At 49.1% G+C, this 16469-nt stretch overlaps 6 protein-coding genes across 6 annotated transcripts; 1 reads left to right on the forward strand and 5 right to left on the reverse strand.

Moving 5' to 3' along the window:
• Positions 1-807: 807 nt before the first annotated feature.
• Positions 808-2832, forward strand: N7520_005465 (uncharacterized protein; the record flags this gene model as incomplete). The annotated part of the gene is made up of 6 exons (XM_057139399.1): positions 808-1205; positions 1259-1387; positions 1442-1505; positions 1560-2011; positions 2060-2298; positions 2348-2832. 6 exons carry the CDS (start codon positions 808-810, stop codon positions 2830-2832), a joined length of 1767 nt encoding a protein of 588 aa, XP_056997606.1.
• Positions 2833-3083: 251 nt separating this feature from the next.
• Positions 3084-4937, reverse strand: N7520_005466 (putative ab-hydrolase associated lipase; the record flags this gene model as incomplete). Its single annotated transcript, XM_057139400.1, has 1 exon — positions 3084-4937. One exon carries the CDS (start codon positions 4935-4937, stop codon positions 3084-3086), a length of 1854 nt encoding a protein of 617 aa, XP_056997607.1.
• A 516-nt stretch (positions 4938-5453) lies between these two features.
• Positions 5454-7238, reverse strand: N7520_005467 (sugar porter family MFS transporter; the record flags this gene model as incomplete). The annotated part of the gene is made up of 4 exons (XM_057139401.1): positions 5454-6181; positions 6235-6696; positions 6755-7083; positions 7141-7238. The coding sequence occupies 4 exons, from the start codon at positions 7236-7238 to the stop codon at positions 5454-5456; spliced, it is 1617 nt and encodes a 538-aa protein (XP_056997608.1).
• Positions 7239-8668: 1430 nt separating this feature from the next.
• On the reverse strand, positions 8669-10722 carry N7520_005468 (putative manganese ion homeostasis (Fr); the record flags this gene model as incomplete). Its single annotated transcript, XM_057139402.1, has 2 exons — positions 8669-10327; positions 10402-10722. The coding sequence occupies 2 exons, from the start codon at positions 10720-10722 to the stop codon at positions 8669-8671; spliced, it is 1980 nt and encodes a 659-aa protein (XP_056997609.1).
• Positions 10723-11473: 751 nt separating this feature from the next.
• N7520_005469 (cation diffusion facilitator family transporter) lies at positions 11474-12929 on the reverse strand (the record flags this gene model as incomplete). Its single annotated transcript, XM_057139403.1, has 2 exons — positions 11474-12835; positions 12915-12929. The coding sequence occupies 2 exons, from the start codon at positions 12927-12929 to the stop codon at positions 11474-11476; spliced, it is 1377 nt and encodes a 458-aa protein (XP_056997610.1).
• A 1228-nt stretch (positions 12930-14157) lies between these two features.
• On the reverse strand, positions 14158-15463 carry N7520_005470 (uncharacterized protein; the record flags this gene model as incomplete). The annotated part of the gene is made up of 2 exons (XM_057139404.1): positions 14158-15004; positions 15174-15463. The coding sequence occupies 2 exons, from the start codon at positions 15461-15463 to the stop codon at positions 14158-14160; spliced, it is 1137 nt and encodes a 378-aa protein (XP_056997611.1).
• Positions 15464-16469: the final 1006 nt, after the last annotated feature.

Consider the following 16469-nt stretch of genomic DNA (forward strand, 5'->3'; position numbering starts at 1 on the left):
TAAACTTAGCAGGATAAAGTGGAGACCTTGAAACCGCCATAGCACGCCACAATGGTAAATGCTGTTGAAAAATTCAGCTGATAAGGGACCGGATTACCGCATCGAGTCTAGGGTGATTGCATTGATTACGTACACACGAAATGTCCCTGTTCGACAATCAGTTTGTTCAGTTTGTTCAGTTTCACCTGTTCATGTCAATTACATTCAATCCTGGCAGACAAATAAGATAAATGAGATAAATTAGACAAACTGTAATGGACACTTTGGTCCATTCAGCCCCGTCAAGCCCCCTTTCAAGCCTCCGACGTATTTTCGCGTTTCTTGAAAGGTAAGTGGATCCATGTGGCTTGGCATTGTAAGATTGACCAATGAACAGATATCAAGATCCAAAAACGTGGCGTATGAAGTCCAAGACCGGGTCATGTATGGAGTAGACTAGATGGGAACGTTACTCTCTTCCCGGCCAAGTTGCTTTTTCCCCCGAGAAATCTTCTTTCAACCTTCATTGCTTTCCATGATTCGACCGAAATCTTACATTCTTTTCAATTCTGTTCAATCTGGATTTCCTCACGGTCCATTTCTCCGTGAACCGGCACTAAGCACAAAGTACAATCCAAGTCTAGATCGACAATTCTCAGAATATCCCGGATCCCCCACCCATAGCAGCACCCCGCCTCGCGACTCTTTTACTCCCGTGCGACACTGCCCCCATTTCATTACAAGCCCTGCAAGCGACATGCCCATTTACCCAGATATTGTACGATAGACTACTTCTTACTCGCCTGTCCCGAATTGGAATGACCCAACATGGCGTTCATGAGCGAAGATAAACCGTCCAGCAACATCCATGGCGTGGTGGACACGCTAGGTCTCAAGGCGACCGAGGGCCACCAGGATGTCCAGGAGGGATTAATGGCCGATAACGCCGACAATCTCCAGCGTCACTTGGGGAACCGCCAAATTCAACTAATTGCCATTGGAGGATCCATTGGAACTGCCCTATTTGTGAGTATCGGAACGGGCTTGTACCATGGTGGTCCTGGTAGTTTGTTCCTCGCCTACAGCATCCAGTGCATTTTCTTGGCCATGGTCAACAACTGCCTCGCCGAGATGACCACCACCTTCCCCGTGAGTGGTGGTTTTATTCGATTGGCCGGAAAATGGGTTGATGATGCCCTCGGTTTCATGGTGGGCTGGAATTTCTTGTTCGATTCTTTTCTTCGGCGTTACCAAAAGATATGGGCTGACCGAAATGCAGCTTTTATGAGGCTCTTTTGATTCCATTCGAAATTTCCGCTTTCACTCTGGTCGTGTCCTTTTGGTCAGATAAAGTGACTGAACCTGGTCCCGTGGCTGGCATTTGCGCTGCGATCATCATCTGTTATGGGTAAGTTCTTTGTTGGCATGAAATCCCCGGCATCTCCGCTGACATTCTGGCTAGTGTCCTCAATGTGATGGCCGTCAAAGCTTATGGTGAAGCTGAATTTTGGCTTTCTGGGGGCAAGGCAAGTTCCCTCTCTGACTATTTTGAGCTTGAGCTAACTCAAAAGGATTCATAGGTGATCTTAATTTTCGCCCTGTTCTTCTTCACCTTCATCACCATGGTTGGCGGCAACCCAGCCCATGATGTATACGGCTTCCGCCACTGGAACAATCCTGGCTCCTTCATGGAGTATCTCAATGTTGGCACCTTGGGTCGCTTTGAAGGGTTTTTAGGAGCTCTGTGGTCAGCCGCGTTTACTGTCGTCGGCCCGGAGTATATTTCGATGGTCGCGGCTGAAGCCAAGCGCCCTCGACTGTATATCAAAGCGGCGTTCAAGACAGTCTACCTCCGCTTCGGTCTGTTCTTCATGGGTGGAGCTCTTGCTGTTGGGATTGTCTGCTCTTGTAGGGATCCTCAATTAGCGGCCGTCATTTCCGGTGAAAAGTCTGGTTCAACTGCTGCGGCATCGCCTTATGTTATAGGCATGCGAAATCTTGGCGTCTCCATTTTCCCATCTATTATCAACGCGTTAGTACTCCCAACAGCCAGATGTTGCTTAATGCTGACAATTCTTAGTCTACTATTGACTTCCATTTTCTCTGCCGGTAATACGTATACCTACTGCGCTATCAGAACCCTTTACAGTTTAGCGCTCGAGGGTCGAGCACCTAGAATTCTTACCCACACTACACGCAACGGTGTCCCGATATACTGTTTTATTATTGTGATGATCTTCCCGATGCTATCGTTCCTGCAATGTTCTAGCAGCTCTGCCACTGTCATCACGTGGTTCTCAGAACTTGTTACTGCTGGAGGTCAGAATCCACCGAAAATGTGCGAACATGCCGCTAACCCATGAACCAGGTCTTATCAACTACATCACGATCTGTATCACCTTCATCTGCTACCACCGCGCCTGTAAAGTGCAGGGTGTGGATCGCAGAAGCTTCGCATACTTCGGTCGCTTCCAGCCTTACTCTGCCTACTTGGCGCTGGTTTGGATGTTTCTCGTCACACTTTTCTACGGATACCCCGCCTTTAAACCATGGTCAGTGTCTGACTTCTGGGCAAACTATACCATGCAAATCGTCATCCCTATTCTCTTCATTCTGTGGAAAATTTTCAAGCGGACCAAGTTTGTCCGACCTCATGAGGTTGATTTGGTCTGGGAAAGACCTTTGATTGATGCGTATGAAGCGAGTTTCATAGATCCTCCGCTGGGTTTCTGGAGGGAAGTGGGCCAAGTCTTCGGTATTCGACGAATCAAAGGTGGTAATGACCATCGCCGACACTCGATTACTCTTCCTTCAAGTAGAACCGAGGGTACAGAGGAAGGAGTGGTGGCATAGTCTGTATACCTCGCCAGCTGGCTCGATTCTTTATCTTTGGATTTGGCTTGGGTTTTATTCTCTATTGTTTATAGCCCCTTTAAGGGAATGCCCTATATCACTTGCTTTCATAGCATTTGAATCTCACTGAATGATCTAAGAAACCAATTACCTCCTAGAAAAATCTAGTATACCAGTACTCACAGATTCGTGTGCCTCTATGTACAATTCGTGTATATATATATGACGAGGAAGTTGATCTAAACCGTCATTTATCCATCGAGCTGGCCCGAGTGGACCCCGGTCGGAATGCGACAGACGCTGCGAGCATCTTCAGGCATTGTTGTCCAAAGCACCTGTCGCACTTCTTTGCCCACTTGCTCAATCGCATCTACGGCCCATAACACATCGAGGTGTTCATATTCGTCGATCACTTTGGAGTGAACGACTCGTACATGCGGTTCAAGTCCATCCTGAAAGCGACGCAGGAGTCGTTGGCCATCAACTAGGGCATCAGATCCACCGATCCACATAGCAAACGGGGGCACCTGGGGGCCGAACCAAGGGATTTCCCTTTGAGAACCAAGACATGGGTCCCGGGGATCATCACCATGATCGCCCCCAGTCGAGGTACGATGACAGTTGTTCTGGTCCTCAGCAGGGGACAAGATGCACCCATGCTTGGCAAAGCTCTCGCTACCGAGCCACCATCGCATGGATTCCGCGCTGACATATACAGGAGCAAACTGAAACATACGATGACGTAGATCACGCTCCCAGCGCGCATCAGTCCATCCGAAAAGAAATGAAAAGACCCAGTAGGCAAGAGTGCCATATACCTTGGGATTGCAATATCGACGGACTGTCATCATGACGGGAATAAATGCATGGATGCCAAAGACAAGGCGAAACAATGCAGGTGAAAGAATTTGCATGAACCGAAAGAAGGACTTGCGAACGAGTGGGCCGGCATATGCAGCTGGTGCAAGCGCACAAAAGACCGAGATTCGTTCGCCTAGTTCTGGTCGGTGTTCTTTGGCCAGTGCAACAAAGGTTTCAGTAGTTCCTTGTGAATGGCACACTAGACCCAGCTTGCTGAACCCGGTTTCGTAAAGCACACGCGAAGTCAGTGCTGTTAGGTCAAGGGTCCCAAGATGGCGAATATCCCACGACCACATGCGGGGATCGGAGGACGAAAGAGTTGCGTGTTCTGGATTCATGCCACAGCGATTGTTGCCCAGCCAGACATCGTAGCCAGACTTGCACAGAAAGAATGCAAGACTGTCATCGTCGTTGGTGCAATACGCGCCCGCACTTTGAAGAAGCCCATGAACCAACAGAATGGGATATCGCCGACCAGACCCGGATTGGAATGAATTCCCATCCTTCATTCCATTGAAGACGGTCGGGCCTCGCTCACGTCTTTGCTGCGGAGACAGAGCGGTGTATTCTTGAGGGTCATATACGTGCCATAAAGTAATGATGAAGCCATCCTCCGTTTGAACACGAAAAGTTTCCACATCAAGCCCGACCTGTCTCGCATAGTAGGCAACGTCGCAGACGATCATGTCCTTGCTGCCTTCCAGGGGAGGGCATTCGTCAGGACCTTGCTCTTCGTGGACATGCTTTTTCTGCGGCCGAGTATGCCATTCCTGGTCTGGATCCGCTCTTTCCAATTTCCGATTTCGCTCCTCGACAAGAGAACCCTGTTGTAAAGCCATGCGATATCCTCTTAATCGTGGAATCACGGCCTGCAGTGTCGTCTGAGCCTTACAAATCAATGCTCCTGAGAATATGACTGTGAGAAAAGCCAGAGACAGTATAGATGAAATAAACATCATGGCATAGTATCGTGAATTGCGAGTGAAATTAGGAGCGCCATAGGTCGGAAGGGGAGGAAACAGTGGATGGTCGTTCGAGTCAACGTGGAGTGCCGGTTCGATGTGTTCTGGCTTTTGGGCGATAGTTGGTCCATCCTTGTATCGCGTAATACTGGGTTGGCCTTTCAACCTCGGGGACTCGAAAACATGATCAAAAGAGGAGAGAACCAGGTGGGGCTGAGACTTGTCCGACTGCTCCGCAAGGACAGGAGAAACGAGATTCTCCAAAGCAATGGGGACCGACATGGTCACGGTTATATGGTTGACATCGGTTTGCAAGGATCCGTCATTAAGCCTCGACCTGGCAATGATCAGTGCGCAAAATGATCCTGAGCCTATTAGGAGGAATTCATAACAAGAGAGATCGATCCTGGTTACTGGTTCAGGGACCATCACGTGAAGATAAAGGTACACCAATCGGAAATACAAATAGTAACGTGCGTCATAGTAACATACGTCATAGCCTATTACACCTGCACTATATGTATCACATCCATCCATGGATACCCACGTCTATCGCAATGTTGAAAGTTCGCTGATAGTTGGCGAGACTATCGCTCTGGGGCTCGGTCTAAGTCCTTAGAGAGAGAAAAACCTTAGAAGAAATCAATATATTCTGACATTGGAGAACATTGTAGGTATACACATTAGATCAGGCGAAGTTTGCAATTCAATACGCAAAGAAAAAAAAAAAAAACAAGAAGAAACAGTCATAGTCCGCTAGTCATGCACATATTCAAAGCATTGAGACAAAAAGCCCAATTAAACATCAGCCTTTGCACTAATAGTTTCCAAATGAGTCGCTTCCTCGCCGCTGCGTTTCTCATTGGCCTGTGTCTCAAGCTCGGCAAGATCACCAGAGTTGGAGACGGAGACATCGCGAACATCAGTGTAGTGGACAGACGGAACAAAACTTTTCGACTTCCACGCAACAGGCACCTTCGCGTAAAGTTCATCCACTTGTTCGAGTGACAGACCCTTGGTCTCATAGATGCACGTGTAGACAAAGATGGCGCAGATGAAACAGAACCCACTCCAGATAAAGAAAACCTTGGACTTCAGGTTTGCATTCCCGGGGCCGCTGTTCACCATGTAGGGTGTAGCATAGGCAATGGCCCAATTGAGTAACCAATTGGTAGCGGTCGTGATGGAGAGACACTTGGCGCGGGCCTTGAGGGGAAATAGTTCACCCGTGACTACCCAGGCAACGGGACCCCAAGAGCAGGCAAAGAAAAAGATGTAGACACACACGAATGCAATCAACACCTTATTCGCCACGGCGGATGTTGCCGCGGTACCGACGATGGCTACCACGAGTTGCGAGATACACATGCCGACTGCGCCAAACATCAACAGGGGCCGACGGCCCCATTTCTCCACCATGTATAGACCGGGCAAGGTTGATACCACGTTGATGATGCTGGTGATCAGCGTAATCACAAAAGAGTTCTGGATACCCGAATTTTGGAAGAAAGTGGTGCCGTAGTAGACTATAAGGGTTAATAGATATTAGGTAGTGGGACACGGATTGTGATCAACGTACAAATGAAGTTAACACCAGCGAGCTGTTGGAGGCCTTGAACGGCACAACCGGTGGCCAACCGTTTTCCAATAGAGCCACGCAGGATCTCCAGGTAGGTGGCCTTACCCAGGCTCATTTCATACTGGTGGTTAGCCTGGATTTCTGCCAGCTCCTCAACGATGGCGGAATCGTTGATGTCAAGATGACGCAGGCGGGCAAGAGCCTTGGCTGCGGCTTCATGCTTGTCTTTCTTGATGAGGAATCGGGGAGTCTCAGGCAGGATAAGCATTCCAACGACAAGGATGATAGCCCAGGCAAATTGAATAGCCACGGGAATCCGATAGCAACCAGTGTCGTCGCGATCCTTACTCGAGTTGTTGACAATGGCCGCCAGGAGCAGACCAATCGTGATGGCTAGCTGGTAGGCACCGACAATCGTTCCTCGAATCCATTTGGGCGCCGTCTCTGACTGGTAGAGGGGGACTAGAAGACATGGTTAGAGATTTGCCTAGCCAGTTTTGTAGATCGATGATAGACTCACTAGTTGCGGACAAGAGACCCACACCCAGGCCGGCAAAGAAACGGCCAGCCACAAAGAGTGGAATGGATGTCGATGCAGTTTGTAGAATAACACCTATGCAGAAGACAAAGGTCTCAAGAATCATGGCAATCCGACGACCGAAGTAATCCGCAATAGGAGCGGCACCCAAGGCACCGAAAAAGGTTCCCGCTGAGAGGAGGGAGACAATCATCGAGGATTGGGGGGATGTGACATCAGGTAAATGGTCGTCGGGATTGATGTAGCCGGTGGAAAACATTTTTCGCCAATACTTCATGGCAAGAATGCCACTAATAGTTCCGGTGTCATATCTGCACGAGACTAGTGTATTAGTTTAGTACTCAGAGGAAACTACTGTCAAGACTCACCCAAATAGAACACCACCGAAAGCCACAAATAGGCCGATGATGATAGCCGGAGTTGCAGAGCCAAGTGCATCATCAGGCTTCTTCAATGCGAAACCCATAGTGTACAGATGGACAGATTTGATCGAGTGGAATGATAGAAAGAGTACGCGAGTAATGTATGATTAGAGGATCAACAAACATCATACCCGGGAAGTTCAAAAGAAAAACAAACAGAGGGAAAGTGGGAAACATTTTGTACTCCACATGTGCAAGAGAGCCCAGAATGGCTGCAAGCAGAAACTTTTGACCTGGTGTACCCCGTGGGGCTCAGGGTCTATGTCCATGGACCCATTCGTTCCATGTTTTCGTTAGCGCAAGGGTTGAGTAAAGCCAATGCGGCCACGTTGAAAAGTGGAACCGATCAACCTGTTGCCTCGAACAGAATTGTTCTCGAAGGAATTGACCTGTTTCGAGTCAATCACGTCCCAGATGTTGGCTGCAACCGGGAATTTATTTACATGCCTCTTAAGATCGCCTAAAATCTCCTGGGAATCAATAAAGTCAGCTTCGAATGTTCATACACCGGAAACGGGAGTTCAAGTGAAGTCAAGTTGTGCCCGCTTTAAGTGCGCCGATCGGGATCGGCGGTCTCGGGAGCCGCATTAGGGGGAAACGTCTATCCCTTGTTGCTGTATACAGTTGACTATCGCTTATGTAGATGGGTTTCTTCAATCTAACTGTATGTGTCAATTTGAGGATGTAATGGGGCGTAATGCATCCATAGATCCTTTAATTAGAATATCCCTGAAGGGAGAGTCTGGACTCGTCAAGCTCCGGATTTTCAGATCTCCACATCCCTGGAATGACGCCATCTCCAGTATTCGGCAACCTTGTCATGAGCGCTACAGACTCGGGGAAGAGTTTGGGGCTTCACCGGAGCCCAGTTGAGATGTCCAAGTGGCGATATTGAGGTTGCACTGAGTTTTTGAAACCTTTTCTTCCGAGCAGTACAGGAAGGCCCAAAGTCAAGTATCCACACATATCCCCGCATCGTGTCATGAAAGCAAACTAGAATAATACAAAACATGTACATGGTTTTGAGTTGTTTCGGTGTAGTATGGAAGATCAAACCAACACATCTTGAAATCAATTCTAAAAGCCTGGTACACTTGTCCAAGTGTATCCGCTATTTCTCTCGGTGTTTACCCCGGGCAAGTTCCAGTACATCGGCCCGTGTCCAAGGCTTGGCAAAAGCCTATTGAATAGGGGGGCTGTCCTTAGTGTACATTGGGCGGGATACCCGATAGCCTGCCGAAATTAGCCCGGTCTCGGCGAAATCAAGACAACGGGATCCGAGTCAACAGATACAAACCTTGGTGAGACCTCGCCGAGTCTGGGCGCCGAGTGCTCCAGACCAACTTCCAGCCTCGGTGAGCAAGATCGGGACTGGGCTCGCGATGAGAAGGATTGGAGTACGCTGCGTCGGCTTCTTGATCCGATGGTTCCATGTATTAAGTCTATTCACTATATGCGTTGGGTTGAGAACCAGCTACCAGCGCCAGATCAAAAAGAAATACACAGGTAAGACAACCTGAGCAACCGCCCGGATAGAATGAACAAATTCTCGGGTCGTGTGGGCACATTTTTGGCGGAAACCATGAGCCCGTGTTGGGCGGTAAAGGCCTTTGTCCTTTTGCGTGGTCGTCGCAACATCATCTTGAACTAGGGCCCAATAAGCATTCTGGGGCGGTTGGGCACCGGAGTAGCGACGGGGCAGGACAGTGCTGCCACGGCCGGCCAAGCCGGGACCAGATAGAGTGGAGCTAGACGTACCGGATGTGGGATACCGGCGCTTGAAGGACTCCGGGCGTGTTTCAGAGAGGGGAAGGAGTGAGGTAGGGGAAGACGTTGACCCAGGGGTAAGAAATGCATGGTAAACAGAGGCCATGAACAGAACGACAACGCTAAACAACAAAACGCAGCCATAGTGCATGAAGATCCCGAGTTGGTCGGGGAGAAGACAAAGGTGGTTTTGGATCGTTGGGGAAGATCCCTTCATCGTGGACTCGCCTGTCTCAGGGTCAAGTGGATTCCATAAACTGGTCATCACAAAACCAGGACGTCGAACACCCATCGCCCAAGAAATACTCTTCACAGTGATCTCCTTGGGCGAGCCGTTGAACTCTCGATGGGTCAGCTCACAGTAGTCATGGTCATCCCCAGAGTAGACCTGCACAACGTTGGGGCCCGCTTTGGAAACCAATTCGTTCGAGATGGTTGGGGTCAGTACGTTCTGATATTGATAGCCAGCGCCAAGTGTCAGTGAATTGGGTTCGTCTTCTTCCAGCTCCTCGGCCGACGAAGGCGGGTACCGCTCTCGGAGCGGACCACAGGGAGTGGCTGGCTTGCGGTAGAGGGGCACATGGGTGAGGAGAATAGCAGGGAGCTGCAGAGGGTTGTTGGGGGGATTGTCATGGATTGAGGACTCCACCACATCCACGACCCGGTAATCGAATTTGACGCCCTCGGGCTCTTTACGCAGCATCCTGAGCTCATCCATTTCGGCCTTGGCCCGGTATGTGGGAATCTTGTTAAGAAAGTCGGCTGCGTCCTTCCAGATCGGCGGAGGGAGACTCTCATCAACGGAGCTTGAGCTGGAGCTGCCAGTCTGGGGGTTTGGTTGGTCCATCGCACTCAACGACGGCGTGTCCACCGAAATAAAGGTGTGGTTTCCAATGACATCTACCCGGTTACCTTTGCCGAAGTAGGCTTCAAACCGATCCCGTACGGGCTCTTGTATTCCATTGCCAAATCCCAGATCATGGTTTCCTGGCAAGCTTGCGATCATTCTGCGACCCCGACCGTCCATGGGAGAATCGGTTTGCCTGAGCCAAGGTTCCACAAATATCTTTACAAAGCGCCCATACTCTTCCTTCCAAAAAGTACCTTTGTATCCTTTGTAACGCTCTTCCGGGCTAGAGGTCGTGCCAGTGGCCCATTCTCTTCCGCCGTCGAAGAGATCACCAAGGAACAAAACCGAATCCGGAACCAAATTGTTTTGAATGGTTGAAAAAGACCGACGGAGATACTGGTCTGTATAACGGACGGTCAAGGTAGAGAGTGGCCATGGGCGGCCAGGATAGGTGTGGGGATCGACTAGTTGCGGATCGGCGACGAAGGCAACGTGATGCGGCGTTGCATCTTGAGGCTAGAGCAAGAGGTAGTCAGAAGAGATCCCATGGATATATCCCATTTAAATAGCAGATCACAAAAGCGACTCACCCAGCTTTCCCAATTCTGCCAGATGCAGGCATCTATACTTTCTTGGAAGATTGTGCGCTCTCCCCACCGTAACGTGAAGCACCAAAGTAAGATCACAGCATTGATGATTGTAAAGATGCGCTTGAAGATGACTATCGCAGATCTCTGCATATCGTGTCTGATACGGGGCCTTGCCGTTCGAATGCTATTGGCGCCCTCCCCAATCCATCGTTTTGCGGCCCCTGGAAGATCATCCCACGTGCGATCAAGAGTTCGCGTTTTGGAAGGTATAAAAGAAGGAAGGGTAGAAGGTCCTATGTTGCGTGGATAGGCGTAACTCATTTCGGTTGAAGATAGAAGAAATAGTGGCTCGACCCCAGGCGACACGGGTTCATTTGGGTGGGGAATCAACGAAAGGAGTGACGCTGCATGCTCTAAAGGCCAATGCACATGAACGAACGAGAAAAAAAAAACGATTGACTTGCGTCGAAATAGGGCAAAGAGGAAGCAAATGGTGATTTAAAAAGACGTTTCAATGCATGACAGGGACTTGGCAGCAAAGAGGGAAAACAAGGGGCCGGAAACATTTGGTGGCGCCCACGTCGATCCCACGTGACTTGATGTTGCATGCATACGGAAGGTTCGCTGTTAAACTGTAAGTACTTATGGAGCTTCTAACAATTATATATCTAGTATGCTTCGTGGTTGAATAGCTGCCAGCGGAGCCCAAATATTAATTTCCGAATGTGGTCGAGTTCATTAACGATAAATAGAGATACAAGGACTGAGTGGATATCAGGATGATGAGGAGGCCGAGAGAGAAGCAATCAAATCTAATGTCACGCCATGATTCACCGTTGGGAGGAAACCCACAGGGCCAAGGACATAGGTGAAACTCGAAGTTCTAGGATACAGAACCGTGGAGATCCAGGTACAAACCACGGTGAAGAATAGTTGGAATAAACGGAAGTGAGGATGATGTATCAGGATAGACAGCAATGGTAGTCAGATAGGATGATGAGATGCACAAGATAGATGGGGATTAGCGGAGAAAGAATGCAATGGAGTGGGAAGCAAAGACGATTTTTGAAGCTCACTTTGGTGGGCAGCATTGGCCACCCTGGGCGCAATTGTCGTCGCACTCAAGGAGACAGGCTTGAGAGTCACCATCCCGCAAGCTAGCGGCTTGGCTGTGGTTCGCATCATCAGCGCCCGGTCGAGACGAGGATGCCTGGGTCAAGTTCTGTCCCTCTTCAGTATCGCTGTCGGGGGCAAACTCTGGCTGAATGGTTGAGGAGTGGATGCCGTAGGCATGGAGACATCGTCGAACTTGACGGGCGAGACGCATATATCTCTCCGACCCCTCGCCCTTGATTTCCGTGTCCACCTGGATGTGAATAGAGGCTACGACCTTCGTATCGCTCAGCTGCCACACGTGAAGATGGTGAGAGCCAATGACACCTGGAAGTCCTTCAATGTCTTCCTTGATGTGGTCAATGCTAAGGCCCGCGGGCACAGCCTGCAGCAGGATTCGCGACGCGGCCTTGCAAAGAGGAATCGCAGAGGCAAGAATGATGAGGGTGATGACCAGGGAAATACCCGGGTCCACGTAGAAACGCCAATCATAATCGGTCAACCAGATTACCAACGCGGAGGCGATCACACCGATATTGCCAAGAGCATCACCCATAACGTGTAGGAAGACTCCACGCATGTTTAGGTCGTGATTGTGACCACCCTTTTGGCCCTTAGGCTTAGGTTGGGCGTGATTGTGGTGCTTGTGCAAGTCATCCTCAACAGGGCCTGGCGCCATCAACGGACCGGCATCCTCATCGGTGTAATTGGAGGCGCGGTCGCGATGGCGGAGGAGGCCGGAGTGTTCAGTTGGGGTTTCGTCGTCTCGGGTGTCCGAGTCGGACGAGTCTGCATTGCCAAAGGAGCCCCGGCTGGCGGCAATGATATCCTGTCGCATAGTAGCGGGATGCACGTAGATGTCCTCGACGCTCGCCAAGCCGGAGGTGCTGTATCGTCTCGAGGTACGGCTTTGGGAGTCTGCCACGCGGCGCTTCCGAGACGGCGAAGCGGGGTCAGTGGCGGGGTGCGGAATGCTATGTTGCAAGGGAGCATCGGGGTGGTTGTGGCCATTGATATGGTGATCAGTGACCACCGAATGGCTGTGCTCATGATCGGCGTGACCCGATTCGATATCTTCATCATGGGCGTGACCGTGATCATGTCCGTGAGAATGGCCATGCGCATGGCCGTGGTCGTGAAAGAGGGCTAAGCCCAGGATGTTTGAAAGAAGGCCAAAGCAACCAACAATGCAGACCAACTTGGGGTTCTGCACCTCCTGCGGCTCCACCAATCGCTGAGTCGCCTCTAAGAAGATCGACATGCATAGGGCGACCAAAAATACCCCGTTGACCAAGGCACCAAGTGTTTCCGCCCGTTGCCACTGTGAGCCCAGAATCAAAGTTAGATCATATTCAAGGGTGGGGAGGGGGGAGAGGGGTCGCCGCTCTCATCCAACTTACGCCATAAGTATACATTTTCGAGTTGGTCTCCTGGTTGGCGACCTTGACAGCCCATAGACCAACACATAGGGATAACACATCATTCAACTGATTTTCCAATTAGACTCAACTTCACGGGTAAAAGAGCATCGTGCGATCGGGGGCAAAGGACGAACCATGTGAAAGGAATCGGCGACTAGAGCGAGCGAGTGGACGGCATAACCTAAAAGAGACAGGAGTCAGCGTGAGACACATTTACCGGAGAAGTCGGCTCATACCGGTGATCAATTCCAATAAAAAGAATGCGATATCGATGATCAGCAGGATGATGATCCTGTTGGTCTTGGAAAGTCCCATGGCAGCTGGAACGCTTGCGCTTTGTCGCGCAGAGTTTCGCAGCGGGAAAACAAGGGATGGACTGTTTGATTGGTAGTTTGCCCGTTGAATAGAAGAACTGTGAGAAAAGGAAAGGGAAAAAGAAAAGGGAAAGGAAAAGAAAAAGGAATGGAGGTTTAAGAAAATTTGTGAGTAGGTAAGATGAAGTGGGAGGGATTGACACTTTTTTGGCCGGTGGAGTCTCGAGCTTATAACGGGCGGAACACTCCGATCAAGGCCAGAGTGGCGTCACTCCATATTAATGTAAAACAGGCAAAATGCTTCCAGGTAAAACAAAGGTGCGTTGTTTCTAATAGTATTTTGAAAGGTTTTGGTATTAGATTCATCTTTTTTCTTATCTCTTTTATCTTCGTAACTATGGTTTCAAAAACATTTTCGTGTTGACAAAAAGTACGTTGATGCAGCTAGAGCCGAGATTATTACGGCATATACTGTAAGTTATATCTTGGCCCCACTCCAGCCCAACCGGCTCAGCCTTAGAGAGATCCCCAGGTCCAATCATGATCAATACAATAGGACCCATAGTAACAGGCGCCAAGTCTTCTATACCATGAGAAGTTTAGACCTAGAACTAACCCTCAAGGTCCTCCTCATGTGCAGAGATTTTTCATCTCTTGATTCCTATATCGGAACCTAGACGGCAGATCGTAATTCCATTCTACCCGCAAAGTTCTGTGATGTTCTCTGGTACATACGGACTCATGATATCAATCAGGCTCGAAAGGCTGATCCAGTCAAGTTCCCCATGCACAGTTTCCAGTGGTTGACCACTGTACAGAACACGAGCATAAATTGACTCTTGCTTGTCCTCAATTTTCCTAGAGAGAGAGTCAGTTTAGAATCATTACCTGCGCAACCAATAGAAAGCTCACCAGAGTTCAAAGGCTATGTTAGATCCCATGGCCGGCCATCGAAGAGCATTGATCCCCAGAGACCCTAAGACTGGCCCAAGGTCGCCATCGTGAATAAAGATATGACTGTAATCGATCGAGGAACTGCCGTCACCCACGGCCTGGAGACGAGCTAGGATCTCTCCGATAAAGAGTCCCTCGACAACCTGGATGTATTTGGTGACATATGGGTTTGTGCGCCAGTAGTAATTCCACTCCCAGTCTCCAGCTCTGAACACCTCATTGGCCATTTCCTCGGTGACGCATTCAGATGAGTTTGTCACGCTGCATGGAAGGTCATAGCCATTGCAGAGTCGTGCTTGGAAATTGTCAGAGAAGTGGTCAAAGGTGCTCTGCCACGAGCTAGATGTAGCACCGAGCATGGAGCCAAGCGTTGAACGCAACGTTTCCGTCACAGCCAGATGTTCCTTCCACTCAGACGTAGACTCCAAATCATCGAGAGTCGAGGAGATCGCGCTGCAAGAGTATCCTTCATTGACGGTATCAACGGACGAGACCATCTGGTGCAAAGGCAAAGCCCCGTCGTATTCAGGCCAAACCCCACGTAGGACCGCACCCGCAGAGCCTTGAGTCAAGGCGGATTCACTAGACCGGAACCAGACGCGGTCATTGGGGCGTTCTGGAAGCAAGCCGAGCTTCTTGCCGTAGACGTTCCAGAGGTCTTTGCCATGCTGGTATCCATCCTGAACACCACCAATCGTGATCTGGGGGTACTGGCAAGTTCCATTTACACCAGGAGTAAAGGGATTGGACGAGTCCTGGTAGGTTTGGGCATACATGGGCATAGGCTGAAGACCAGTTTCACTGTTGGGCCCGGCGAAGAGGTACGGCCGTACATTATCACACTCGTACGGTTGATTCTAGCTCGGTTCTAGTCAGTTCAAGATATACGGACTATAGGGAAGGGCAGATGTTTACCTCCCCACCAGGAAGGATATTATAGGGGGATCGCCTCTGGTGACGTTGCAGATACTCAAGGTAAACAAGCTTTGCCTTGACTGAGCCGTTCGCGACCGGTCCGGGTAGCTTGTATTCTTGAGCCCGTGGATGCGGCATGGAACAATAATCATATGTTCCATAAGGGGTGCCCTCGGTAGGACCCTGTGTTGGTGCCTTGTAGATACCACCGTATGTTCCAATTGAAGCGTTGGATATATATGATGTCTCATTCAGAGTTGGAGGGTAGAAAGTATCCAAGGGTGTCATGCCTAAGGCAAGGCCGGCAACGCCCAACATCCAGCCGGGATTGATTCCATGCATCATGATGAAGGAAATTGGAAAAGGGGGGGAAAGAAAAGACCTTGAAGTGCTCGTCTTGAAATTATAGATTCATGAATCGAAGCATGAACTACCTACCAAACAGGAAGGGATGTCTGCAAGGGTGAGATGCTGAAGACAGGGGAATATGCTGCATATTAAGTACCCAAACAAGAGAAAAGTGGATTCAAATATTCAAATATTTCGCTAAAACTGGAGAGAAGGACGATGGACGAAGAAAGACACGTGGGTAGACAGAGAAAGAGGCTCGATTCATATGCGCCAATGAGCAAACGGGTCTCTGACACGTGACACATATGGCAATCACAAAAGTAACTGAAATTATATTTCAAAATCAAAAGGTGGAGAGAAAAGGAAAAATATGATCTAGCTCACCAATTTACCATGGCAAGAAAACAATAGGCTAGATTACAATCCACCTCGATAACCAGTTGTCGCATTAGCCTTACTCCACGTGTACCACGTGTCAAACTGCATGCAGATATACCACCCAAGTCTTCAATGTTTCTAGAAACCATTTGAGTTCCGACAAAAAGTCTCAAAAAGAGTCGTTCCAAGGTTCAAAAGTAGATTTAACAAATAATGTGATTTTGTTGATGAAATTTGCCGAGTTGTTCTGCTGCTGATTTGCATGTGGGGGAACTGCCGGTCAATCAAAACAAACCTCTTTGCTCTTACTTATCCAAGTATGAGATGATAGTTGTTAAGACATGGGGCATTATTACTACTGAGAATATTTGCTTTCTTCTACTGGAATACAGGCCCGTGAGATTTCTCTTTGTATACTGTTTTAGAGCAGAAAAATCCATTTGACAACATCTCCATCTACACAGACCTAGTGTTTCAATTTACCTTTTTTATCTTATTAATGAAGACCTGTGAATATGGGAAACTCACCTATTAATCTTCGGGCCATTACTATGTTTTATCCTAGATATCCGTGCTCATTACTCTTTGGTTCAAGGTTTTCACCTCTCTTCAAAAAAGCTTC

This window comes from Penicillium odoratum (genome assembly GCF_028828045.1).
Source record: "Penicillium odoratum strain IBT 22623 chromosome Unknown utg000004l_segment0_segment0, whole genome shotgun sequence".
NCBI classification, from domain to species: Eukaryota; Fungi; Ascomycota; class Eurotiomycetes; order Eurotiales; family Aspergillaceae; genus Penicillium; species Penicillium odoratum.